Raw genomic sequence first — 27,133 nt, 5'->3', positions numbered from 1 at the left:
CTTTTTTAGAAAGTGGTGTTACATTAACTACCCTCCAATCCATAGGAACTGATCCCGAGTCCATGGAATGTTGGAAAATGATCACCAATGCATCAACTATTTCTAGGGCCACTTCCTTAAGTACTCTGGGATGCAGACTATCAGGCCCTGGGGATTTAGGATTTCCCTCAGTTCCTTCTTCTCGCTAGACCCTCGGTCCTCTTGTATTTTCAGGAGGTTATTCGTGTCTTCCTTAGTGAAGATAGAACCAAAGTCTGCCATTTCCTTGTTCCCCATTATGAATTCACCTGATTCTGACTGCAAGTGACCTACATTAGTCTCATTAATCTTTTTCTCTTCACATATCTATAGAAGCCTTTGCAGTCAGTTTTTATGTTCCCTGCAAGCTTACTCTCATACTCTATTTTCCCCCTCCTAATTAAACCCTTAGTCCTCCTCTGCTGAATTCTAAATTTCTCCCAGTCCTCAGGTTTGCTACTTTTTCTGGCCAATTTATATGCCTCTTCCTTGGATTTAACACTTTCCCTAATTTCCCTTGTTAGCCATGGCTGTGCCACCTTCCCTTTTTTATTTTTACACCACACAGGGATGTACAATTGTTGAAGTTCATCCATGTGATCTTTAAATGTCTGCCATTGCCTATCCACCGTCAACCCTTTAAGTATCATTCACCAATCTATCCTAGCCAATTCACGTCTCATACCGTCGAAGTTTCCTTTCTTTAAGTTCAGGACCCTAGTCTCTGAATTAACTGTGTCACTCTCCATCTTAATGAAGAATTCTACCATATTATGGTCACACTTCCCCAAGGGGCCTCGCACGACCAGATTGCTAATTAATCCTTTCTCGTTACACAAGACTCAGTCTAGGATGGCCTACTCTCTAGTTGGTTTCTTGACGTATTGGTCCAGAAAACCATCCCTTATACACTCCAGGAAATCCTCCTCCACAGAATTGCTACCAGTTTGGTTAGCCCAATCAATATGTAGATTAAAGTCACCCATGATAACTGCTATACCTTTATTGCACGCGTCCCTTATTTCCTGTTTGATGCCATCCCCAACCTCCCTACTACTGTTCGGTGGGCTGTACACAATTCCCACTAACGTTTTCTGCCCTTTGGTATTTCGCAGCTCTACCTATATAGATTCCACATTATCCAAGCTACTGTCCTTCCTTACTATTGCGTTAACCTCCTCTTTAATCATTAGCGCTACCCCACCTCCTTTTCCTTCCTGTCTATCCTTCCTGAATATTGAAAACCCCTGGATGTTGAGTTCCCAGTCTTGGTTACCCTGGAGCCATGTCTCCGTAATCCCAATTACATCATATCCGTGTGGTGAGGAAGGGTTTCCCCATGAATTGCAAATCGCCACAGTTGCTGGACAATTTGAGCCGCTCCGCTGATAGCTTTGTGAAAACGGCATCTCGCCCTTAACCTTCCCTTGAATTGCTGCACTTGTACATTAGTTTTCTATTAAACTTGCCACAGAAAGTTAAGTTTAGTAATTAATAGCATAAATACCCTTTTAACGATGTGATCATTGTTAATGACTGCTAATCAGCCCCTCTGGCCCAGAAAGTGAACAATTGAAAGTGTGGAGTCTTATTCCTTCAGGTCGTCAATTGTTGGAGATTTAAAAAATGTCAAATTAAATGTTTTTTTCTTACTTTTCTGTCTGGGCAGGGTGAGGTTTCCCGTGTTGAGTCAAATCGAGTCTCTTTTCTCGCTCTCTCTTAACCCAATCTTTCTTTCCCTCCCTTTATTTCTCTTTCTGTACCTGAATTGACATTGAATTCGCCCTCTTTAATTCACCCTCCTTCTCAGTCCTTCCGCTGTTTATTTCTCCATCGTTAAATCTCAATGGTTAAGGAGATAGACTGTTGGTCCCGTTGTTCACCAAGGTCCCTATTACCCTGTTTCCTTTGTCGCACCGTTATCGGTTCGCACTTCCAGCAATTCTGGACAAAACAATTTTGAGCTGACGGATGACGGAAAAAGTCTAACTAACCGAACACATGAGGTGCCCTGCTCCAGCATACTCCGACCCACTAAAGTTTATGCTCTGATTGATATTTGGAGCTGTCTTTAACTAATCATGGGTAGATTTAAACTACTGCAGGTTCCGGCAGGAAAGAGCGAGGAATTGGAAATACACGAATGCTATTTAAACTTAGAATAAATAAGTCGGAAACAAAGTAAATTTAAATACAGTATATATTGAAATAACATGGAAAGAAAAGTACAGCAAAGTAAGTTTTTAAAAAAAGTCTTTGAAGTTTGCAGACCTTCTATAGTATTGCTCTTGGTAAATTGGATGATTCGATGGCGAATCTCTCAGCGAGATACTTTATAGTGCAGCTTGTGGAGGTGCAGGGCAACTCGGATTTCCGCCTCTAACTGCGCATGTGCAGTCGCTGGAAGTTGCTGTCCGATTTACTCTTAATAGCGGTAACGCTGATAGCCTCACCATTATTTCTTCCGCAAAATCCGGGCCACTGTTTCATAATGACTGGAGTGATTTGCTATCTAGTGCGCTATGTCTTCTACTGCTAAGGTACTGTTGTGGTCCACTTGGCCTGTGTCCTTAAGGCCACAAAGTCTGTAAATCCAGAGGTCAATTAGGGAATCATCGCTAGAGGAATGTTTGAAGATTGAGAGCTGTTGGTAAATTTCTAGCTCCAGGTCAGCAGAAACCAGCATGAAATGACTGCCTTCTATTTGTTATACTCCAACGCTTACAAATGATGGCAGAAGTATATTAGATACAAGAATTGTAGATATATATCGTTATCATTGAGATATTTGTGATTTTTCTTTTTAGCATTTTATTGCGTGAGTTAAACGTAATGGCCAGCCACGGACACAGAATTCTTTGGAGCTGTTAGCACCACTTGAGCTCCACATTAGTAGTTTAAGATATTAAATAAGCTATTTCATTAAATTCCAACCTTGTTACTCAACCATCTATAATTCTTTTCATAAACAATTTATAATGCTTTCAACAAATTATGCAATACAGACAAGATGCTGTTTGCAAAGAAAAAAGCTTTTCAAAAATAGTGTATTGCTCAATTTGAACATGTTGGCAGTAAGATATTAATTCAGTATAGGAAATAATATAAATATGGTTTATTCAAATAACGTTTGCTTTTTATGTATCATTGCAGTATTTATTTTACAACATGTCAAATCAAGGATGTTCACAGATATTAGTTGGCTTTGGCAAAGGCTGCAGCACCAACACAATTCTCACTGACCAGGCCAAGGATATCGCAGTGCTCAGGGACCAACCTTACAAGACAAATGTTGCGAAGGAATTAGTGCCTGTGAGCCGTCTTGGTGCCCGACCTATGCATAAAAGTACCTTGATACTGGAAAAGACACCTGTTGGCACAGATTATACAAGCTCCTATAACCAAGTAAGCTCCCTGGTAGCCATTTTAAGAGTTTACAGAAGTAAATTGTGATTGCGGTTAAGTCTATAATTAACGTAGCATTGACTGTTCTTGGTCAAAACCGTTTCTGCTTAAAAACATGTTTTCTTTTCAGTTCAAATCACTTTTGTCCAATCCTTTTTTTTCCCCCCTCCAATTTTCTCCTCACATCAGCCCACCGGCATCAGAATTGTGAACACGACTTTAATGAGTTGTATTGTTCAACCCTTGAGATTGCAACATTGATCATTTTTACAGTACCAGTCCCTTTCCATGGGCCCAAGTTTCCACAGGATAAAAAACGGGCGCCCCTCCGAGCTGGGCGCCCGTTTTTTGCGCCTAAAACGGCGACAGAAAAAAAACGCGCTATTCTCGAGCGCTTTGCAGCTCCTTGTCTGTTTGGCGCGGCGCCCAGGGGGGCGGAGCCTACACTCGCGCCGATTTTGTAAGTGGGAGGGGGCGGGTACTATTTAAATTAGTTTTTTTCCTGCCGGCAACGCTGCGCGTGCGCGTTGGAGCATTCGCGCATGCTCTGTGAAAAAAACATTGGCACTCGGCCATTTTTGTAGTTCTTTGTAGCTGTTTAATTTTTGAACATTTTTTAATAAAATCACATTGCCATCAGCACCGAGGCTACCCTTCTCACTGTCTGCTTCCCCTCCCTCCCCTCCGCGGCAACAACCCGCTGTCTCCTTCCCCTCCCTCCCCTCCACAACAACAACCCGCTGTCTCCTTCCCCTCCCTTCCCTCCGCGGCAACAAACGGCTGTCTCCTTCCCCTCCCTCCCCTCCACAACAACAACCCGCTGTCTCCTTCCCCTCCCTTCCCTCCGCGGCAACAAACGGCTGTTTCCTTTCCCTCCCTCCCCTCCACAACAACAAACCGCTTTCTCCTCCCCCCCCCCCCTCCCGCTCAGCGGCACGAACGGCTTTCTCACCCCCCCCCCCCCCCCCCCCATCAGCGGCAACGAACGGCTGCAGAATTCTCCGTGGCTGAAGCACTTTCACACAGGTAGGAAGATGGTTTATTTAATCTTTTCTTTGCTTATATATGTTTATTCAGGTTGGATTTATTTGTATAATATTTGTAGAAGTATAAATAAGGATTTATTGTAGAATTTAATGAGTTCCCTTCCCCCACCTCGTTCTGGACGCCTAATTTGTAACCTGTGCCTGATTTTTTAATGTGTAGAACAGGTTTTTTCAGTTCTACAAAAATCTTCACTTGCTCCATTCTACTTTAGTTTGGAGTACGTTTTCACTGTGGAAACTTTCAAATCAGGCGTCAGTGGCCGGACACGCCCCCTTTTGAAGAAAAAATTCTGTTCCAAAGTAGAACTGTTCTACCTGACTAGAACTGCAGAAAAAAAAAATGTGGACAATTGTGATTTCTAAGATAGTCCGTTCTCCACCAGTTGCTCCTAAAAATCAGGTGCAAATCATGTGGAAACTTGGGCCCCATAAGTGAACACTCAAAAATGTACTCACTGTTTAAAGCTTAGCAGCTATTTTTCCTTCAGCCACACTCTACAGATAATCCTACAGCAGAGAAATGGAGCTGAGCCCAAGATCAGATCAGCTATGATCTTATTAAATGGCGGAGCAGGTTCGAGGGGCCAACTGGCCTACTCATGCTCCAAATTCTTCTGTTCTTATGTAAACACAAGCAATCCCCAAGCAGTCACACTGCCGCTAATGAATAGCAGACTAAAATTAACCTATTTATAAATCCATGATAATAATCACAAAACTCTTTTTTATGTTGGTGTTACTTTGATAAATGATGTCAATATTTTCTACAGCACTTTATTCTGAGGTAAATGATTCTCAATTTTATTAAATTTGTATTAATGTTATTTGTTTGTTTATATCACTACATAAAAACAAATTGGGACCTGTTGGATACAATTTTTTATTCAGTGCTTATGACTGGCCTTATCTGGGGTGAGGTTAATCTAGTAGATATATATATGGAACCAGATTTCCACTGCAATCCCAGCTCTAAACAGGTGGAGAGGGAGAGGGTGTAAAATTGGGCAGGGGCTTCACTCATTTTAATTCCACTATCATTTCCAGCTGAAGGTGAAATTGCCCAGCCTATTTTTTTTAGATGGCGGCATTCACATGCAGTGCTAAGGACATGGTGAAGTCATCTGTTCTATTCTCGGTCATTCCCACCTCATTTGCAATTGTTATCACACCCATATAAAACAAGCATTCAAGTTTCTTGGCACTGGAGAAAAGATTGAGGGAAATTTGGAGAGCTAAACACATATAGTTCAACCGCCTTATTATCTGCCATTCTACCATTTGCTGTGGGACAGCCACCTTCTTCAGACAGGACACAATAGGTTTTTCATTGGGCAATTCCTTTCTTTCTTATGCTTTTTGGAAGAAGAAGAAGAGCAGTGGAAGAAGGCCAGGCTGGTTGGACTGCACAACAGCAGAATGGCACCCACTTACCCCCAAATCAGAGTATACAAACCGAGGCACTCCTATTTGTATTTGAATGAGGAGCAGTGCCTATGGTAGCTTAGATTTATAAAGAAAACTATCACAGTGTTGTGCCACAAGCTGCAGGCAGATCTGCAGCCCACATCTATATAAATTGCTCTTCCAGTGGAAATTAGGATTACCACTGCCCTTAATTGCTGTGCCATAGGGTAAGTCCTGGCTGTCATGGGAATATTTGTAATGTAAGTCAAATATCTATGCACAGATTCATCAAACAAGTCATTGATGCATTGTTTTCAAGAGCTACCAATTTAATTAACTTCTCCATGGATAATCAGCACCAATATTACAGAGTACTGCCATTTTACAAGAAGAGGGATTTCACAAGGCCCAAAGAGTCATAGATGGTACCCACATGGCCATAGTATTCTCTACATCAATGATCTGATGTACGTTAGCAAGAAAGGATGCCATTTGTGGTTGATAATCTTCTCGGATTGCCCTGGTGTCTCCTGGAATTAAAGATTAATCTTCGGGACACTCTTACGAGCAACCTAGGGAAATATCAGAGAGGCATTTTCTTCTCACATTTTGCTCCAGCTGAACTCACAACGAACAACAGAGATACAACACCCCCAAGATGCAATGCAGCCCTGGTGCATGTGCTCTTACCAGTAAAACCATGCGATAGAGTGTTTTGTGATGCGCGGATCATTGTAGATATTGTAGCCACCATTATTAACCGATTACCGTGAGGATTGACGTGTCGGGCAGCCAATGGCAGGTGTGTGGGTGAGGGCTGGTTGGAGGTGGGAGGTCATGTGATGAAACCTCCATAATACGGTCCAACCAGAATTGGTAACTCAAATACCACTGTCTTTGTGGGAAGCTTGTTTGTGACCAGCAACCAACAAACATGCAAGTTCCTTGGAAGCTGCCATCATGCCTTTATTTTAATGAACTCTGCAGTACCACCACTCTTCAGCAAGGCAAGTCTCTGGGTGACTCGTCAGAGCTAAAGGGCTATCCTCTACAGTATTAGCTGATGAGATTGGTGCGGTTTCTTTAATCCCAGGTGAACTGAACTATAATGAGATCCATTCATCCACTAGAATCATCATTGAACACACTATAGGCAAGCTGAAAGTGCTTGGATCAACCTGGGGAATCCTGAGTATGGCATGGGATCTTAAAGATCAGCATGGTGTTCTGCATGATGCACATAAGGAGCAAGGGCATCAACAAGAGGAGTGGAGTCGTAAAGAAGTGTAGGGTAGCCCGCTTCCACTGCCAGTCCGGTACGGGAGACTCTCTTCACTATCACAGCTGGCCACTGCAAGAACAGTCTGTTTATATCTTCACCTTCCTCACCACCAATGTGCCATCATCTACAGACCCTTTTCTGTGCACATCAACATACACAGCTTCCATTCTTGCTGCAGACCTGTGGCAGAATTAGAGATGGATGAGGGAGCTGTGCCTCAAGGCAGCTTAGCATTCTATGTGCCCCCGCTGCCGCACTCAATTGAGCCATGCAGGCAGGCTCAGGTGACCACTACAGTGGCAGCGCTGCAAATGGCCACCTCTCGATCTATATCACCCAATAGTTTGTGGGTGAGTTGAGAAAATGGCAGTGCTGGTTGACATGAAAATGGTGTTTGGGTCCTAACAACATTATAGGACCCTCATTTAAATATATTAATTGGGCTTCCATCAGTTTTGTGCGGGAGCACTGGTCGCGTAAATCGAGACCCACCGAAAATCGTAACAGGCCGACAGCTGGTGGTAAGTTAGTGACTTTTCCTGCACACTAATTTGTTGATGCTGCAACATGGGGCAATAGGCAGACAAAAATCGGCTCCTCATTCTGAAAGTGGAGTCTAATAAGTCTAGCAGCACTGCTTTAAGAATCATAGAAAATGGCTTCTCCTGTCTGTGCACCTGCCGTGTAGTGTGTGCTGTTCATACAGGCTTGCAGCAGTAACACTGGGAAAGTGCAGAAATGAACAAGATTTGTGGGGCTGGGCAGACTTGCTTACAAATACATGAAATTAAGATCTTTAATGAGACTCATGTCATGGTGTAATGTAAACCTCCTGCTTCACCAGCACTGTTCAGGGAGGAAAGCCTGGACAACATGTTGACAGTTATTATTGGGCACAAGGCCTCTGCTGTCAGTTTACCATTACCCCTGTGCCTGGGCAACTGGCACACGACAGTGAAACATTTTACCTTTATACATTTTAATACTAGCATTACTGCTGGTAGATCTCCTGTGGTGCTGCTCAAGTGATTCAGACCAATGTTGCTCTTGACTGTCTCTGCTGTTTTTGTATTGGGTCTTTTCTGCATCTCTTTATACCTTTTTCTGCTTCTCACTCTCTCGATCTCCTGATCTGTTTCACTGTGTGTGATCTTACTCTATCTGTTGCTTCTCTTTTATTTTGGGCAGTAGGTCGTTGGTAGGTGGTTAAGCTAAGCACTTAGAATGAATTTAGAGTTTGCCCATCCTCCTTGCTGCCACCTATCACACCCTTCAACTCGTGATCATTGCTGTGTCACATCTCCATGAGTTGTATTTCTATCTCCACTTGTGCCTCCTTCATTATCCCTCGCTCCCTTTCCCTCCATCCCATTGCTTTGTCTCCCATCATGATTAATTATGCTCTCCCCTTCCCTTTATCCCCTGCCCCTTTCTGCTTGTGCCCCAGTCTCTCCCAATGGTCTGGGCTATTTTTGTGAACAAATCTAATTTCCCCTGTGCCCTCTCATCATTTGTCTCCATTACTCTCCTCTCCGAACCTTTTTTTAAAAAAAACTAAAATTCTGATCTGGGAAACAGGTTTTTAATATTTTAAAAGCACTTAAAGTGCTTATACTGAATGCTGTTTTAGATTTTGCATTTTTGACTGATATATTTTATTTCTTTCAATAGTTTTACACTAGTCAGAGAATTCAACCTATAATCAAATATTGTGGTTACCCTGGTGAGATAAAACATCTGGGTATGAATATGGATTGGAATGAACATCGAACTACACACAAAGAAACCTTTTATCAAAGGGAACTTATACCAGTAAGTTCTAATACTTGATCAATAAAGAGATGGTTGTCCTAATATTGTATATTTCACAATTTGAAATCACTTGTTGATTTCAAATTGTGAAAACTTTACTTTATAATTGGATTCGCCCTTCAATTCTTTTTTAAAATAAATATATTAATTTCTGTATAAGCTGCTTTATTAATTATGCATTCTTTTTCTGATTCCTACCCAAATATTATGCATTAAAATATTAATAGAAACACTATAAAGTCCAGCCTATATAAATGTACTGTGCAATCTTAAACTGCTTTGTTAATCTAAATATGGACCAAAGCTTTCCAAAATTAGTACACAGAACATTATCTCGTCGTTCCGTTCATAATCCATTTTATTAAAAAATCTTCATCTGTATGCATCTGCTGTCACTTGACTTAGTGTGTCAAATGTTTGTAGCACTTTTTGTGCCAAGTTTTTCCCTGTTATAATTTCCGACGTCCACATTTATATTTTGCCTGTGTAAACTTGTCATATACTAATTACATGATCTGGTTACTTGGTTGCTTAGTGCCCTGTCTGTGAACATGTTCATGGAGCCTCTCACAAAAATGTCATGGTTTCTGCCCATCATTTTATTTTATCTTCATGTAAGCTTAGGCCATAAGTTTTAGGTTTATTTTCTCAATTTTTTTTTAATAGTTCAGTTTGAAATTCTGGTATTTTCTTCCTTATATGTAGTATTTTAGCCTACAGTCTGTTCTCTCCCTCCTTTTAATTTAAAAGTGAATTTGGGCTTTTCCTTTTGCCTATCAATAATCTTGTCTTTGTAGTGTCTGTACAATAAGTGGTCTGTTCACAAGTGAGGTTCTGAAATCCCTGGCACAAAAACAATAGTAATGTACAATAATAAAATGGACTAATTGTAAATCAATTTAATTCTTAGTTCCCAGATCACCACAATCCTTGGTGCAATAGATCGCCCACTACGCACCTCCTTTTCGCCCCAGGCAGAGGAGGGGAAGAGGGAAAGAAAGCACGAAAGGAAGGGGAGGGAGAGAGAATGGGTTGAGCGAGGGGGAGGAAAGAGGAAAAGAGGAATGGGGACGGGAGAAGAAAGAGGATGGGTCAGAGAGGATGAAGGGGCAATGGAGGAAGAGGAGGGGAAGAGATGAGAGGAGAAAAGGGAAAAGAGGAGAGAGGAAAAGGAGGGCAGGAAGGTGAAAAGCAGGATGGTAGTGAGAGATGAGGAAGAACGAGAGGAGAGAAAGGAAGGTGAGGAGAGAGGGAGAAAGAGTGATAATAGCAGGTTGTAGAGGAAAGAAGGGAAGAGGAAGGGTGAGGAGAGCAAGAGATGGAGGAGGGTAGAGCAGAGTAAGGAATGGGGCGAAGAAGGTTGGGAGAGAGGATGATTTGAAGAAAGATAAGGAATGGGAGGGTGGGGAAAGCAGGGTAGTGAGTTAAACAGAAGAGGAGCTAATAAAGGGAGGAGAGAAGAAAGGAGAACAAGGGGAGAAGAGGGTTGACAAGAAGGAAAAGGGAAGTGGAAAGGGCAGAGCAGAGGGGAGAGGACAGGAGGGAAATAGAAGAGGGAGATGATGGGGAAAAGTTTGCAGAATGGGGAGAAAAGAGCATGGGCAGAGGAGGAAGAACAGGGAAGGGAGGGGGGCGAAAGGCGGGAGGGGGGATGGGAGGAAGGGTAATGGACAGGAAGAGAAATGGTAGGAGCGAGTGGAACAGGTGTGGAGTGGAAGAGTAGAAGAGGATGGGAAAGGAAGGGCCGAGAGGAGAAGGACGTGGAAGAGATGGGTGGGGAAGTAGGCAAAAAGAGAAGGGGGAAAGGAGGGCAAGAGGAGTGGAGAGGAGAAGATGGAAAGAGGAGTAGAGCAGAAAGGGGGGAGGAGCGAGCATAGGGAGGACATTTGTTATATATGCAGACTATAGATATACTCTCTGTGTAGTCACTGTATAGTTGCATAAGATGGAGACTGTTACCTGATGTACTATCAATAAGGTTTACACTGTGTATATATTATGCTGGCACCACTAGAGGGTGCAACTGGTGGAGACCGGGGTTTCCTGCCCCTATGGCAGAGGCTGCCCACCAGAGGGACTGGTGGGAGACCTGAGGGTCACCTGCATAAGTGTGCAGGGCCAAGTATAAAAGGCTGCCCACCATGCTTGTGCCTCACTCTGGAGTTACGAATAAAGGACCAAGGTCACTACAGTTTGAGTACAACACATTGCCTCGTGGAGTCATTCATAAGTACATTACAGACATAACAACATTTTGGAGAGAAGGGTAGAGAAGAGACGAGGGAAGATAAGGGGTAGTTGGGAAAGAGGAGAGAAAAGAATGAAAGAGGAAGATAGGAAAAGGGAGAGAGAAGAAAGCATGATGCAGAGAGGAAAAGGGGAGAGATGGGGTCGGAGAGGCGGAAGAGGAGAGCGGAAGAAGAATAAGTTGGTAGAGGAGTTGGAGAAGGAAGATGGGGAGCAGGACAGTGAGAGATGAGGGGGAGTGAGGGTGGAGAAGAAAGGGGAGGGAGACCAGATAGTACGAAGGGGTGGGAGGAAGGAGAGAGGATTGGAGGGTAAAGAAGGCGTAGAAGGGTTGGGCTGAGGGGGATGAGCGGATTGGGAGAGAAGGGGAGAGGAGTGAAGGGGGAAGGAGAGGGGGAGGGGAGTACAGAGACATAGGGGAAAAGGAATAGTGGAAAGGGAGGGTTAGAGAATGCTGGAGCAGGAGAGAGTGGAGGTGGGAGGAAGTGGGAAAAGGGAGGGAGTTTGATTTCTTTTAAATTCTAAAATTTGAAAGTGTATATTTTACAACCTTTGCTGTGTCTAGTTAACATATGACAATGAATATGTCTGAACTGATATATTTATAGCCTAGTATTTCTTGGCTTTAAATTACGATATATGTTATACAATTTTATATAAATGGAGGAGGCCAAAACTTCAATGGGAGCAGAGAAACTGACATTGAAAACAGTACCTGACCTGGCTGTGAAGCCTTGGGAACATCCAGAAAATGTTTTTGGGGCAGCGTAGCAGAGGTGAGAAAGGCCCAGAGGAGGTGCAAAAAGGCCTATTGGGAGTAGTGCTGTGCTGTAAAGGGCAACAAACCGATGAGCTACACCGGGATTGGGAAGTACGACCAGCAAATGGCCAAGAATGGCTGTGCAAGTAGCACATGGATAACTGCTGGGATGGGATTGTGGAAAAATTGCACTCGGTCTTGATTCCCCGTGAGCAACGCCATTGGAGATCATATAACCCCATTCTCTAATTCAAAATATAACCGTACTGTTCCTTTCTGTGAGTCGTGCAGTACATTTATTTTATAATAACAATGCTATAAGGAATTGCTGTATCCCTCCGAGTCTGTTACACTCAGCATACCCAGGAAATGAATAAACAATTCTTTAAATGGAACCATCTAATAACATTCTGCTTTGGTGGGGAGAAGTGTTATTCTGAGAAACATTGGTTTTATAAAATTCTGTTTCTTCACTGGTTTGAATTTTTTTCATTAGATAAATTAAAAATTGTTGTAAAAGCAGTACATGAGATGAGGAATCCTACATTTTGGATACCGGTTAAAATGAATCAAGGGAAAAAATAATTGAAAAGATTGTGAAACTGTTTAACACACTGCCCCAGAAGGCCATAGATACAAAGCCAAATAAGGTGCTTTAAAGATAGATAACTAACCTGCTTGGAAAGTTAGGTTAGTAAAGGATTTTAAAAAAGGATTAAAAAGATAGAGTAGACTTGATTGGCCAAATTGCCGATTCCTGTCCCCATGTCAATCACCTAGAAAAAGGAAATAAGATGAATTTTGTGATCACAGGTTTCCTGGTACAGTAATGCAGGCAGGATTTTTAAAATCAAATTGATGTACTTACGGTGAGTTCCTGGGAGGAATAGTTTTTCATTCCTTTTCTCTCTAATTTTTGATGTTTTCAACATAACCACCAATTTTAATGTTTTGCCTCCAGTAGGTTACTATTAAGTTTTATTGGTTAAACCCAATATTATGTTTAATTTTAAATATATCTTTTATACATTTCTTTAAGATTTATTTGCTAACGTTAGTGTATCCTGGGAGAAATGCAACTTTCAAACAATTTTTAACCTTTGTTTTACTTCTAAAAGCACAGCATTCTGAACAAAGCAGTTGCTGAAAATCGAACAAAAAGTACTCGGGGCCTAGCAATGAAAGAAATAACCAACCCTACAAGATCCAGTCAAAATTACAACACTTCTTATTCTTCAATACATAATATCAGATACCAGCACCCCAGTGCTCATATTCCTGAATTTCATCCAAAGAGGCACACTCACAACATAATTACTGGTATGTATGTGCTCTCCTCTGATTTGTGAATTCAGTCTTTGCAATCTACAGACTGACTAACTACACAGACAAATAATATACCAATTTAAATATTAGCCTAGAAATTACTGTTTGTGATTTTAGTATATGAACATGTAATTTTAGCGGAGCTACTAACTTGTTTAAAATAAATAGTTAATATTCCTCAAAGTAACAGGCAGACCAATGTCATAGCAATGTGTTCATAAGTTGATATCGTAACCATTTCTATGCTATTATTTGGGAAGCTAAATTAAATTGTGTTTAATGATCAGGATTTTTCATAGAAAGCAATTCAAAATTTATCCCTTTGATTAAGCTGTTAATTTTCTTTTAACAAATTTGTTTATTTTGTAAGATTGACATCAAACCATTATACAAGTGTCTTGAATTCACGGTCAGTAAGCAGACCATGTTGGTATTTATAACGTACATATGCCACATAGAACCATAGAAGTTTACAGCAAAGAAGGAAACCATTTGGCCCATCGGTGGGAATTTTAACTCCTGGATAGGAAAGTGGCATAAAATCTTTTAAAAGGGAATTAGAAAGTTGCTCGAAAAAGAGGACTATTAAAGGAATATGAGGAGAGAGCATGAGTGGGGTGAATCGAAGTGGCTCATGTAAAAAAATATACTGATGGGCTGAGTGGCCTGTTTTTGTGTTGGAATAATCTATCATTCGGTGATTTATAACAAAAGTTTTCTTTTTTTTTTTCCTCGGGATCTGGGCAATGCTGGCAATCCCTTGCCTTGAGAAGGTGGTGGTGGGCTTTTCCCTCGAACTGCTGCTGTCTTTGTGCTGATGGTGCTCCTTTGACAGCGTTAGGTTGGGAATTCCAGGATATTGACCCAGTAACTCTGAAGGAACAGCAATATACGTCCAAAAGCAAAATGCTGCGGATTCTGGAAATCTGAAATAAGAACACAAAATACTGGAAATACTCAGCAGGTCAGGCAGCATCTGTGGAGGGGGAAACAGAGTTATGACGACCTGAAACGTTAACTCTGTTTCTCTTTCTACAGATGCTGCCTGATCTGCTGAGTGTGTCCAAGTCTGGATGGTGTGTAATTTGGAGGTGATGGAGTTCCCACAACTTTGCTGCTCTTGCAAAATCAAGGCACATGGTATTGGGGGTAATGTATTGATGTGGATAGAGAACTGGTAGGCAGACAGGAAACAAAGAGTGGGAATAAACGGGTCCTTTTCAGAATGGCAGGCAGTGACTAGTGGGGTGCGGCAGGGTTCAGTGCTGGGACCCCAGCTATTTACAATATACATTAATGATTTAGACGAAGAAATTGAATGTAATATCTCCAAGTTTGCAGATAACACTAAGCTGGGTGGCAGTGTGAGCTGTGAGGAGGATGCCAAGAGGCTGCAGGGTGACTTGGACAGGTTAGGTCAATGAGCAAATGCATGGCAGATGCAATATAATGTGGATAAATGTGAGGTTATCCACTTTGGTGGCAAAAACAGGAAGACAGATTATTATCTGAATGGTGACAGATTAGTAAAAGGGGAGGTGCAACGAGACCTGGGTGTCATGGTACATCAGTCACTGAAAGTAGGCATTCAGGTATAGCAGGCACTAAAGAAAGCAAATGGCATGCTGGCCTTCATAGCGAGAGGATTTGAGTATAGGAGCAGGCAGGTCTTACTGCAGTTGTACAGGGCCTTGGTGAGACCACATCTTGAGTATTGTGTGCAGTTTTGGTCTCCTAATCTGAGGAAGGACATTCTTGCTATTGAGGGAGTGCAGCGAAGGTTCATCAAACTAATTCCCGGAATGGCAGGACTGACATATGAAGAAAGACTGGATCGGCTAGGCTTATACTCACTGGAATTTAGAAGAATGAGAGGGGATCTCCTAGAAACATATAAAATTATGATGGGACTGGACAGGTTAGATGCAGGAAGAATGTTCCCAATGTTGGGGAAGTCCAGAACTAAGGGTCACAGTCTAAGGATAAGAGGTAAGCCATATAGGACTGAGATGAGGAGAAACTTTTTCACCCAGAGAATTGTGAACCTGTGGAATTCTCAACCACAGAATGTTGTTGAGTCCAGTTCGTTGGATATATTCAAGAGGGAGTTAGATGTGGCCCTTACGAATCAGGGAGTATGGAGAGAAGGCGGGAATGGGGTACTGAAGTTGCATGATCAGCCATGATCATATTGAATGGCGGTGCAGGCTCGAAGGGCCGAATGGTCTGCTCCTGCATCTATTTTCTATGTTTCTAATCTTTTGGTAGTAGAGCTCATGAATGATGGAGGTGCTATTAAAGTAATCTTGGCGAGTTGCTGCAGTGCAGGGTGCAGCTAAAGGTTATGGGCCCGAACTTGATCAGTGCAAAGGCCCGCCCATTTCTCAGTGGTCCCCGGGTGGGAGGTACCGCTGCCGCTGGGGCCAGTCGGGAACGAGTTTCGCCGCGGTTGTGTTGATGGCAGTGGCAGGCAGCGCGAGTCGGTGGCTGGGAGCGGACGGCGGCAGCAGTGGGCGCTAGGTGCAGTCCTCTCGACTCGGCACACATCTGAAGCTGTACACGCACATGCGCGAGACTTGGTTTTTTTTGTAGTTTCCTCTGGGCGCTGACATCACTTTTGCTGCGATTGGGGCTGATGGCACAGCTGCGCATGCTCATAAAAGCTGTGCATTCACTTGCACCGACCAGTTGGAGAGGGGCAGTTTTGGAGAGATACAAATTCATCATCAGCCATCAAGGAAAGTAATAGTGAATGCAAAAGAAGCTTCCAAGATGTCTGATGGAGCCAAGCCCAGAGCTCCCTGGTTTAATGATGATGAGCTGGTGGAGCTTGTATGTGAGGTGGAGCACCAGTATAAAGACCTCACCCGGGATGGTCGTGGCAAGCCTCCACCACCCCAATATAGACGCATATGATGGGTGTTTGGTGAGGCAGTGTCTTCAGTGGGCAACATTGTACAGGATGGAGACCAGTGTCGGAATGAAGGAACGATGTGGTGTCATCAGCAAGAATGAGTAAACATTTATTGGACCACTCCCGTGCAACTCCAAAAGGTTCTGTGCCAGTTGTGTCTGTGTCTGTGAGTGTGTAAGTATGTGTGTGTGTGTGAGTATGTGAGTGAGTGTGTGGTTGTGTGTGTGTGAGTGTGTGTGCTGCATGAGCAAAAGGGACAAAGACTGCAACGTTTCTTTCTGCAGAAGAAAAGAATATTCAAGGCTTCAAGCCTGAGTGCCACAGGAGTGGGCCCAGCAGATGTCATCGAGTTGAGGAGCGTGCCTTGGCATTGGTGGGTGACAACTGCTGTGCCACCACAAAAGGTGATGCAGATCCCATGCTAGAGCATGGCAAGCTTATACTAAACTCCAGCCTGCATCACGCTCATGTCATGCAAGGTCATGCAATGTTAAGTCAAATGCCTTTTAACACACAATGTATCGGCCATTAATGGTGTGCTCATGTAGCAATGGAACTTCTTGAAGTAAGAATGAGAAATGTTACGGCTCACATGTCAGCTTGACCAAACCCATCCCCCAGCTATACACTGAAATGTTGTCCTCTACCTACAGATGTTGATTCGGACAGCAAGGAGCAATGCACCCCATCCATCTCTGGGACATAAAGGCCGAGTGTGACACCAACATCTCCCACCCCGACGTTGTCGCCAGCCCAACACACCAGCTCCTTCCTTCCTCTTCCCCCCCCCGCCCCGCACCATGATCACCAATATCCACTGCACCCACCTTCGCCACCCAGAGTCACAAAGACCAGGAGGGAGAAGTACCAGTCTTCGAATCACTTGAGGCCGAGGAGGTGGAAGAGGAGGACTCCAGCTTCCTGACATGTGTGCCACCTGTCCGGCCAACATTGGTGCCGGGGTCCGACTTCTTAGGATTCATGTCGGACGAAGCAGGAACAAGTGGTGGGAGGCGCAGAGGCTGTGCCAGAATGTCCAGCAAGCTCCCAGGATGATGCAACAATCCGATGACGATGGAGGATGGCTCGCAACAATTTAAAAAATGGTCCAGCTGTCGAGGACGCAGATCATGGCTGGGATAGCTGCCAGCATCGCCACCTTTGCTGAGCAGCATACTGCCGGTATGGAGCGGCTCATTAGTGCAGTGGAGCGCAACGCGGAATCTGTTGAGGCGATGAGACAAGCAATGCTTTCAGGACATGTCATGTAACCCCCCGAGGTGACACCATCGAGGCTGACAGATCCTGAGGAGCCGGAGATGCCGGCGCCTTCAATCACGGCCCCTACCTTCTCTCCAAGACGAACACGTCAGCAGCGCTCCGGCTGCCCTCCTGCACAACGTGATGGAGTAGAGGCAGTGAAGGGCAGGGGTCCGGCTCGCCGTGATGAAGGCGGACCCATGAAGAGGGCGATGAGCCTCACATCGAGCGGGGGGAGAAGAGAGGTGGTGGTAGTGGGTAGAGAGTTGGGTGTTGTTGGTGGAGATTGTAAAGTCCTGTCCCCTCAGTACAGATTCACACGAGGCATGTAGTGAAGTCAAAGTCACTCTGGACCTGCACCTTTTATTTCACTGCTCTGGAATGCTGCACAAGCCTGAGACCTGTGCTTATATACCTGTCTCTTGCCAGTGCACCCCTGGTGGTAAGGTATGCTGGTGGTTACAGGTCATATCTTATTAGTCATGTATAGCATGTTGGGATACAGTTATATATAATAATGTAAGATACATGACATCACCCTCCCCCAAGGTCTTACTGTCTTTATAAGTTCAGTCTCTCAAGTGGTCTACGCTCTCGCGTGGAGCGTCTGAGTTGTGGTTCAGTTGTTTGCCTTGGTGTCTGTTTTTCTTTGGGTATGGTTGCTGGTATCTTGCCTGGGCTGTCTGTTTCGATTGGTGTGATTGTTGTTGACTCGCCTGGGCTGTCTGTTGGGATTGCCCTTTCCTCAGGTTGTTCCCTCTGTCTGTCCACCAGGTGTGGTGCGAGTTCCACATTGTAGTCTGCCTCTGGTTCCACAGTGCTGTTGGTAAATCAGCTTTTGACTTGGTCTACATGCCTCTGGCAGGTTTTGCCATTGTCCATTTGTACTACCAGTAGCCTGTTTCCTTCCTTGCTCGTTACTGCCCCTGCAAGCCATTTGGGACCCCTGCCATAGTTTAGTACAAACACTTTGTCCCCTATCTCATTCCATCTCCCCCTCGAATTTCTGTCATGGTACTCAGTCAGCTTACGGCGCTTTGCCTCAACGATTTCGTGCATGTCTGGGAGGATTAATGAGAGCCTTGTTTTTAAAGTCCTTTTCATCAACAGTTGCGCGGGGGGGGATACCAGTCAGTGAGTGCGCACGAGATCTGTATGCCAGCAGCAGTCGCGACATGCGACCCTGCAGTGTGGGACCTTGGATTTTAAGCATGCCTTGTTTAATGATTTGCACTGCTCTCTCCGCCTGGCCGTTGGAGACCAGCTTGAACAGTGCCGTCTTGACGTGATTTATGCCGTGGTCAATTATAAAGTCTTGGAATTCTGCGCTGGTGAAGCACGGACCATTGTCACTGACCAATATGTCAGGGATTCCGTACGTTGCAACCATGGTTGCGAGGCTCTCCACAGTGGTGGAGGTTGTGCTCGAGTTTAAAATGGTGCATTCGATCCACTTTGAAAATGCATCTACAACTACGAGGAACATTTTGCCCATGAATGGGCCCGCATAGTCTACGTGCACCCACGACCACGGTTTGGTAGGCCAGGGGCTCAGTGGAACCTCCCTGGGGGCATTGCTGAGTTGGGCACAAATGGTGCACCTTCGGACGCAGAGCTCCAAGTCCGCGTCAATACCAGGCCACCAGACGTGGGATCTGGCTATGGCCTTCATGAGAACGATCCCCGGGTGCTCGCGGTGGAGCTCCCGGACAAATGCCTCTCTGCCTCGCAGAGGCATGACTACTCGGCTGCCCCACATCAGGCAGTCTGCTTGTAGTGATAAAGTGTTTTAATTCCTCGGGGCAGGCATCGTGAGCCTCTGCCCAGTCACCGGTTAGGACACATCTTTTTACTAAGGATAACGTGGGGTCACTGGCCGTCCAAGCTCTGATTTGGAAAGCCGTCATGGGTGAACCTGTGGACTCAAAGGCATTGATTGCCATGACTATCTCACAGTCCTGTTCGTCAGACCCTTCCGTGGTCGCCAGGGGTAGCCTGCTGAGCACGTCGCCGCAGTTGTCTGTGCCTTATGGTATAGTCGTAGGATGCCTGCATGAGTGCCCACCGGTGAATTCGCGCCGAGGCGTTGCCGTTTATTGCCTTGCTCTCGGATAGGAGGGACATGAGGGGCTTGTGGTCGGTTTCTAATGCGAACTTGGCCCCAAAAAGGTATTGGTGCATCTTTTTGACACTGTACACGCCTGCGAAAGTGACCTGGAGGCATAAGCTATGGGTTGTAATTTGCCCGCACTATTGACATGTTGCAAAACGCACCCGACCCCATACGCTGACGCATCGCATGTGAGAACTAGCTTTTTACCTGGGTCAAAGAAAGTCAAAACACTGTTGGAACACAGAAGGTTGCATGCCTTATTGAAGGTGCATTCCTGGGCGTCCCCCCAAAACCAATCGCACCCCTTCCTGAGTAGCACGTGGAGAGGCTCCAGCAGCGTGCTTAAGTTCTGCATAAAGTTCCCAAAGTAATTGAGTAGCCCAAGAAAGGCGCGCAGTTCTGAGACATTCCGGGGCCTGGGTGCCAGGTGAATTGCTTCTGTTTTGGACTCTGTTGGGCGGATTCCATCAGCGGCAATCCTTCTGCCCAAAAATTCAACCTCGGGTGCGAGAAATAGGCACTTGGATTTCTTGACTCGTAGGCCTACCCGATCCAACTGCTTTAATACTTCCTCCAAATTACGGAGATGGGAGTCGGTGTCCCTGCCTGTGATAAGTATGTCGTCTTGAAATACAACCATCCCCGGGATGGACTTGAGCAGACTCTCCATGTTGCGCTGGAATATGGCAGCTGCCGACCTGATGCCGAATGGGCATCAATTGTACATGAAAAGGCCTCGATGTGTGTTGATGGTGGTGAGTAGCTTGGATTCCTCGGTCAATTCTTGCGTCATATACGCAGATGTGAGGTCTCATTTTGAAAAAAGTTTACCTCCAGCCAATGTGGCAAATAAGTCCTCCGCTTTGGGCAGCGGGTACTGGTCCTGTAGGGAGACTCCGTTTATGGTAGATTTGTAGTCCCCACAGATTCGTACGGATCCATCAGGCTTCATGACTGGGACGATGGGACTTGCCCAGTCGCTAAATTCCACAGGTGAGATAATGCCTTCCCGCAGAAGCCTGTCTAGTTCGTGTTCAATCTTTTCCCTCATCACATAAGGTACAGCTCTGGCCTTGTGATGTACCGGTGTAGCATCCTGTGTGATGTAGATTTTGACTTTGGCCCCTTTGAAAGTGCCCACACCTGGCTGAAAGAGATGTTCAAATCGCTTTATAACTGTTGAGCAGGAGGTCCGTTCCTCTAATGGCATGGCATGGACATCATTCCATTTCCAGTTTAGTTTTGCCAGCCAGCTTTTCCCCAGCAGTGCTGGGGGGTATCCGCGGACAATCCACAGGGGAAGTCGGTTCACTGTCCCTTTTGTGTGTGACAGAGAGCATGGCGCTGCCGAGGACTGGTACGATTTCTTTGGTATAGGTCCTTAGTTTGGTGTCGACCCTTGTGAGTTTTGGTCTGTCTCTTTTATGCGGCCACAGTTGTTCAAATTGTTGAGCGCCCATGAAAGATTGACTCGCTCCTGTATCCAGCTTCATGTTGACAGATATCCCGTTGAGTAGGACCCTCACCATTTATAGGAGGCGTCCTGTCGTAGGAGCAGCGGCCATTGATCGTGTTGACCCGCTGTACATCGGTGTCCCGGGTACTGTCCCCACCGTCTTCTGGTCCGCTTTCCGACCCATCCGATTCGTATACTAGCTGAGCTGCCGTTTTATTGCACATGCGGGCCAAATGCTCTGTATATTCACAGTTCCTGCAAACAGCCTGCTGAAATCGACATTCCTTTGACGAGTGCCCACCCCCACACCTCCACACAGACTGCTTGCAAAGAATGAGCTGCGTCTGGCTGATCTCACTTGAGCTTCTCTCAGTTTGTAGTTGGTTGCTCGCATTGTGGGTTGATGAGGTGTGAACGGCCATTCCTGTGGCCCTTGATGGCTTCTGTTGCCACTGCTTGCTGTCGTAAGCCTGTTCTGCCGGTTTTGTCTGTGTGTGGGGGTAGCAGCTTTTCTAATGCTGTGAACTCCTTGTTCCATTATTTCGTTAGATGTCGTATCTGCATTGTAAATCAACCTCGTTTCTTCTTCCCCTACCAAGAATGTCCGTGCAACCAGTGCTGCTGCCTCTAAGGTCAGGTTCTTGGTCTCTATGAGCTTTCGGAATATGCCTGCGTGGCCTATTCCTTCAATGAAAAAGTCTCTCAGCATTTCTCTCCTCAGTTCATCGGAGAACTCACATAAACTAGCCAACCTCCGAAGTTCCGCCACAAAGTCGGGTATGCTCTGGCCCACACAGCGTCTAGTTGTAGAACCTGAGTCTGGCCATGTGTAGGCTGCTCGCTGGCTTCAGGTGGTTCTCTTACCAGTGTGCTCAATTCTTCAAACGACTTGCTTGCTGGTTTCTCAGGTGCCAACAGATCCTTTATTAAAGCATATGTTTTCGAGCCACAGCTGGTCAAGAGATGGGCTCTTCTCTTGTCTGCCGTATCGTCGCCTAACCAGTCTTTGGTTACAAAGCTTTGCTTGGAGCCTTTCTATAAAGTCCTCCCAATTGTCTCCCGCATTGTACTTTTCATCTGATCCGTTGTTCGCCGTTCTGTGGATTCTGTAATCCCGTAACCCGTCGCCACTGTAAAGTCCTGTCCCCTCAGTACAGATTCACACGAGGCATGTCGTGAAGTCAAGGTCACTCTGGACCTGCACCTTTTATTTCACAGCTCTGGAATGCTGCACTTGCCTGAGACCTGTGCTTATATACCTGTCTCTTGCAAGTGCACCCCTGGTGGTAAGGTATGCTGGTGGTTACAGGTCATATCTTATTAGTCATGTATAGCATGTTGGGATACAGTTATATATAATAATGTAAGATACATGACAGAGATGTTCTTTACTCCTCATTAAGTTGTGGCTGTTGTTTCACATGGGTCGTTGTCAATGACACTTGACTGGTCTCGGAACAACTGTACATGTGTTGGATTGAATTGTTTGCATGTTGTCTCACTTTGGCATGCTGCACTATTCAGTACAGTCACATTATTCACCCACTCTTGGTCAGTGTCTCATTTTTACATTATCTGGGGTGCGTTCTGAGAAAAAGACAAATCTCCTTCAGGTGTATTGCTGTATGAGGAATCTCTTGCCCTCCACATAGGACCCATTAAACAGTCGCATCATGTCATCAGGCGATTGCGACACAACAAGTAAGGGTCATCAATGCAGAAAGGCTGCCATTCAATGAGAGACTACTTGCAGGGCACATATTAAGGCTTGCACTTCAATCCACTTTTTCTTAGGCTCAGAATGGAGCCTTTACCATCTTTTGGAACTCATTGCTGCTTCCTCTACCACACCTTCCCTTCAACGGAGTACTTTTCATTTACATGTCTGAACTCATTCTGTGCAGATTAAGGTCGATCAGATAATTATTTCTGAGCCTGTGATAATGGTGCAGCATATAGACGCTCCCCAGGATGTGCAGCACTCTGAGCGATTCTCCCTGCCGCCCAATTCACAGCCAGCTCACACCACCTTTTTGCCAGCGGTCCTTCTGGCGGTGGGGAGCACAATCTTAGAGGATCGTGCACGAGGAAAATCCCTATATTTGAGTCTCCGGCATGGGCGGGCGGCAGGAAGTTGCACCGGTGGTACTTCACCGAGGAATCTCCTGCCGGATGGGACCTGGGCAGCACGTGAGGAATCTGTGAATAAAACATTTTTCAGGCGGAACCTCGGCGGCTGTGGGTGGAACTCTGATCAAGTTCTGGCCCTATATATGCAGCAGCCGCTCTGCCAGTGGTGCTGGGGGTGGATATTGCCAGGACGCTAATCAAGCAAACTGCTCTGTGCTGGGTGCTGCTGAGCTTCTTGATGTTATTGTGCCTGCACCCATCCAGTTAAGTAATTCTTCCATCACATTTCAGATTTGAGCCTTGTAGATGGTGGAGAGGCTTTGGGAATTCATGAGGTGAGTCACTAATCTGCCCATCTCTTGTATTCATGAGGTGAGTCACTAATCTGCCCATCTGTTGCTTTGACTGGTCCAATTAAGCTTCTGGTCACTAGTGACTCCCAAGATTTTCATCGTAGAAGACTCAATAATGGTGAAAGTCAACAGGAGATGGTTGGGTTTTCTCTTGTTTGAGAAGCTCATTACCTGGCATTTATGTGGTGCGAATGTTAACTGCCACTTGCCAGCCCAGGTCTGGATGTCTTTCAGGTCCTGCTTTAAGCTGGGAAAGGCTGCTTCATTATCATAAAAGTTGTGGATGGAGCCGAGTAGTGTGGAACCTTCAGCAAACAGCCCCACAGTTGATATTATGATAGATGAAAGGTCATTGATTAAGCAGCTGAAGGTAGGTAGACTAAAGTCGCTTCCCTGAGGAACTCCTATTCCTTTGGCTGCGTTGATTAGCCTCCAATAACCACAGCCACCTTCCCTTGTGTTAAATTTGACTCCAGCCACTGGAGGGTTTTTTCTTTGACCCACTTGGTCCACACTGGCTAGGGCTCCTTGGAGCCATACTCAGTGGAGTACTACCTCAATATCAGGGACAATTACTCTCACCACTCCTTTGGCACTCAGCTCTTTCTTCCATGTCTAGATCAAAGCTGTGATTTCTGAGCATCATTGAGCAGATTATTCGTAAATAGGTGTTGTTTGTTGGAACTATTGCTGACTTTTTCCATTACTTTATGGTTTTTGGGAGGAAGGTGATAGGGTGGAATCGGCCAGGTTAGCTTTATCATGTTTTTTGTGGATAGAATATATCTGGGCACACATTATCGGGTAGATGGCAGAGTCATTGCTATACTGGAACAGCTTGACTAAGAGAGTGACTATTTCTGGATCATATGTGTTCAACACTACAGTCAGGATGTTATCAGGGCCCATAGCCTTTCTTTTGTCCAATGCACTCAGTCACTTCTTAATCTCGTGCAGAATGAATTGATTGCCTGGACATTGGATTCTATCATGATGTGGATTTTGAGATGAAGTGGGATTGTCCACCTGGCACGTAGCTGAAGATACTTGCAAACTTGTCTCTTACACTCATGTGCAGGGCATGTGGTAGGGCTATAACATTTTGCTCATCTGTTGGTTATGACACTGCTTAGTTCTGTCTAAAGCCTGCTAATTGTGGCCTTTAGCATGCAGATACCTCTGTAATAGCTTCACTAGAGTCGTACCTCATTCTAAGGGATGCCAGGCACATTCTTCCATACTGCGCAGTGAAGCAGGGTTTTTCTCCCAGCTTGATGGTGATTGAGGGGTGAGGAATGTGTTGGGCCATGACGTTATAGATTGTTCTGCTATTGATGGTCCACAGCAACTCATGTGACTTGAGCAGTATTGTGTAAATAATCTCATTACAATCACTGAAAAAAATAGAAATATTTTAGCAAATATAACACTGACCTTGAAGACTTGCTTTTTGAGGAATCACAATACAGCGGTTTACCACTCCACAAGGGGTGTAACAGCATCCTTTTATTCTCAGGATGTGGGCGTCGCTGGTAAGGCCAGCATTTATTGCCCATCCCCAGTTGTCCTGAAAAGGTAGTGATGGGCCAACTGTGTGGCTTGCACTTCAGAGTCAACCATGTTGGCATGCAACCGGAGGTTTCCTTCATTAAAGGACATTAGTGAACCAATTGTTTTTACAACAATCCAAGACCTTCTTGGTCACTTTTACTGATACCAGTTTTTTATTTCTAGCTTTTTAAAAAAAAACTCAATGCAAATTTTCAAACTGCCACAATGTGATTTGAACTCATGTTCTCTGAATTACTAGTCCAGTAACATAAACGCAACACTACCACACCCCCTGCACTAAATTACATAAACTGCTCTCTAAATATGAAATATTAATTTACAATAGTCCAATCTGAACTAGCCAGCTCTGGCATATGTAGCATGAGCATCTTGCTTTCTCAATCACAGAAGTCTGCAGAACTATGGGCTTGTATCTCCTTACGTCCACAAATGTTAACGACAATATCAGTGCAAGTCTAGTAACTTTCTCACTAGCATAAGCAAAAGGAGGACAATATACCCCATATGATATTTTGGGGCTAACTTTGGTTTTACCATCCAACGCTTATAGTGGGCAAATCACATTTGCATGAACGTGCCTGCTATAATGATTACTTTATATTGGACGGATGGCTCAAAGCTTGCAGCCAATACTGTGGGGTGATCTCTATGCAGACACATAGACACATCGATATGGTAAATAGAGTCTCCACCATTAAGGAATGAAAACAGTATTTTTAGTCTACAGCTATGAAAAGTATGTAAGTATAGATGTAGATAGTTGACACATGTAAGAATGTAAATTAAACCACACATTAAATCGATAAACAGATAGCAGCAGCACATACTGTTCTAGAATTCTCTCCCAGAAGCTTTGGGCGTATGAGAATAAATCTGCACAGCCGTGTTGCCGGTGCAGAACCTCACTCGATGGGAGAGTGGACCAGTGGCTCGATTCATGGGGCTTCTGAATTTTCTGGTGATTGTCATGAAAAACTGAAAGATGAGGTGTGTGACTGATTCTCTAATCTGACCTGCAGTCAAACGAAGCTGCTCACTCGGAGCACAGCCTTACAAGAGAAGAGAAAGAATATCCTTTTCCCTGTTCCTTCTTTTACTGCCAATGTTCTCCCCTCCTGGAGGCACTGACTCCCTGTGAGGTGCCCGTCGCCCTCTAGTTCCTGATCTACCCGACTGCCATTCTTTATTTGAAAATCTAGTCAGTGGGGCTGGAAATTCTGCAGGGGTTCTCCTGTTGTAGGAGACCGGGACAACCTTCACAGAATTTCAGGGTCTGAATGTCATCAGACAAGTGGATCATGTGGAGCATCGCAATCAATCCCAATTCATAGAATCATACCTCACAGAAGGAAGCCATTCGGCCCATTTTGGTAGAGCTCTCTAATTCGTCCCCCTCCCTTGCTCTTTCCCCATCACCCTGCAATATTTTAACCTTCAAGTTTCACCACTCTTTCAGGCAGTGCATTGCAGAATTCTGTCCTTACCTCATGCCCATACAATTGAATTTACAGCAGGGGTCACTGGATAGCAGCCAGGAGCAGAAAACTGGCTGATTTTTCTCTCCTTAACTTAGGTCACTGAAGCAGCCCAGCTGAGATCAGCACACAGTGGTATTGAAGCTGGGTCCTTCCTAAGCTGTATGGCTCAGCTGCTTACTGCCTTAAACAATTTGAATCTGGACTTAATAGTAGATTTTTGTTAGTTTTGCGAGAGAAACCCGGTGCTGTAATAGAGTGTGTAAGAGATTCCGTTCCCGTCCCCCCTTACAAACAGTTCTTAGACTTCAGGATTTATAAGAACAAAATACACACAGCAAAAGGTTTGGCTCAACTTTAGATTTGTTCGTTTATTGAACTCTCAAAATTTCCCCCAGTACAAATCCCTCTGATTTGACCGGAATAACACAAAACCCACAATACAAAACCCCTACATAACGTTACCTGAAAATTGACCCGAAATATCACAGTTTAAACCCTTCTGCAATTCGACTGCAACTTACAAAATTACTCAGACAAATTCCTCTACGATTTGGCTG

General features: G+C 44.8%; 1 protein-coding gene across 5 annotated transcripts in view; it reads left to right on the top strand.

The window, feature by feature from the left end:
- The window catches only part of LOC139281043 (uncharacterized), a 58,905-nt gene that overhangs the window by 20,560 nt on the left and 11,212 nt on the right, over positions 1-27,133 (top strand). For all 5 annotated transcript variants that reach the window (XR_011596812.1, XR_011596813.1, XM_070900933.1 and 2 more), the window contains exons 2-4: positions 3,172-3,423; positions 8,827-8,967; positions 13,093-13,294. Coding sequence is in view for 3 of the 5 variants with exons in the window: in XM_070900932.1 (XP_070757033.1) it covers positions 3,172-3,423; positions 8,827-8,967; positions 13,093-13,294 (595 nt within the window). In the remaining 2 variants the exon portion in view is untranslated. The remainder of the gene's footprint in view (positions 1-3,171; positions 3,424-8,826; positions 8,968-13,092; positions 13,295-27,133) is intronic.

Source organism: Pristiophorus japonicus, chromosome 15 (assembly GCF_044704955.1).
Source record: "Pristiophorus japonicus isolate sPriJap1 chromosome 15, sPriJap1.hap1, whole genome shotgun sequence".
NCBI classification, from domain to species: domain Eukaryota; kingdom Metazoa; phylum Chordata; class Chondrichthyes; family Pristiophoridae; genus Pristiophorus; species Pristiophorus japonicus.
Note: the sequence above shows the minus strand (reverse complement) of the source record. Positions and strands in the feature narration are given on the sequence as shown.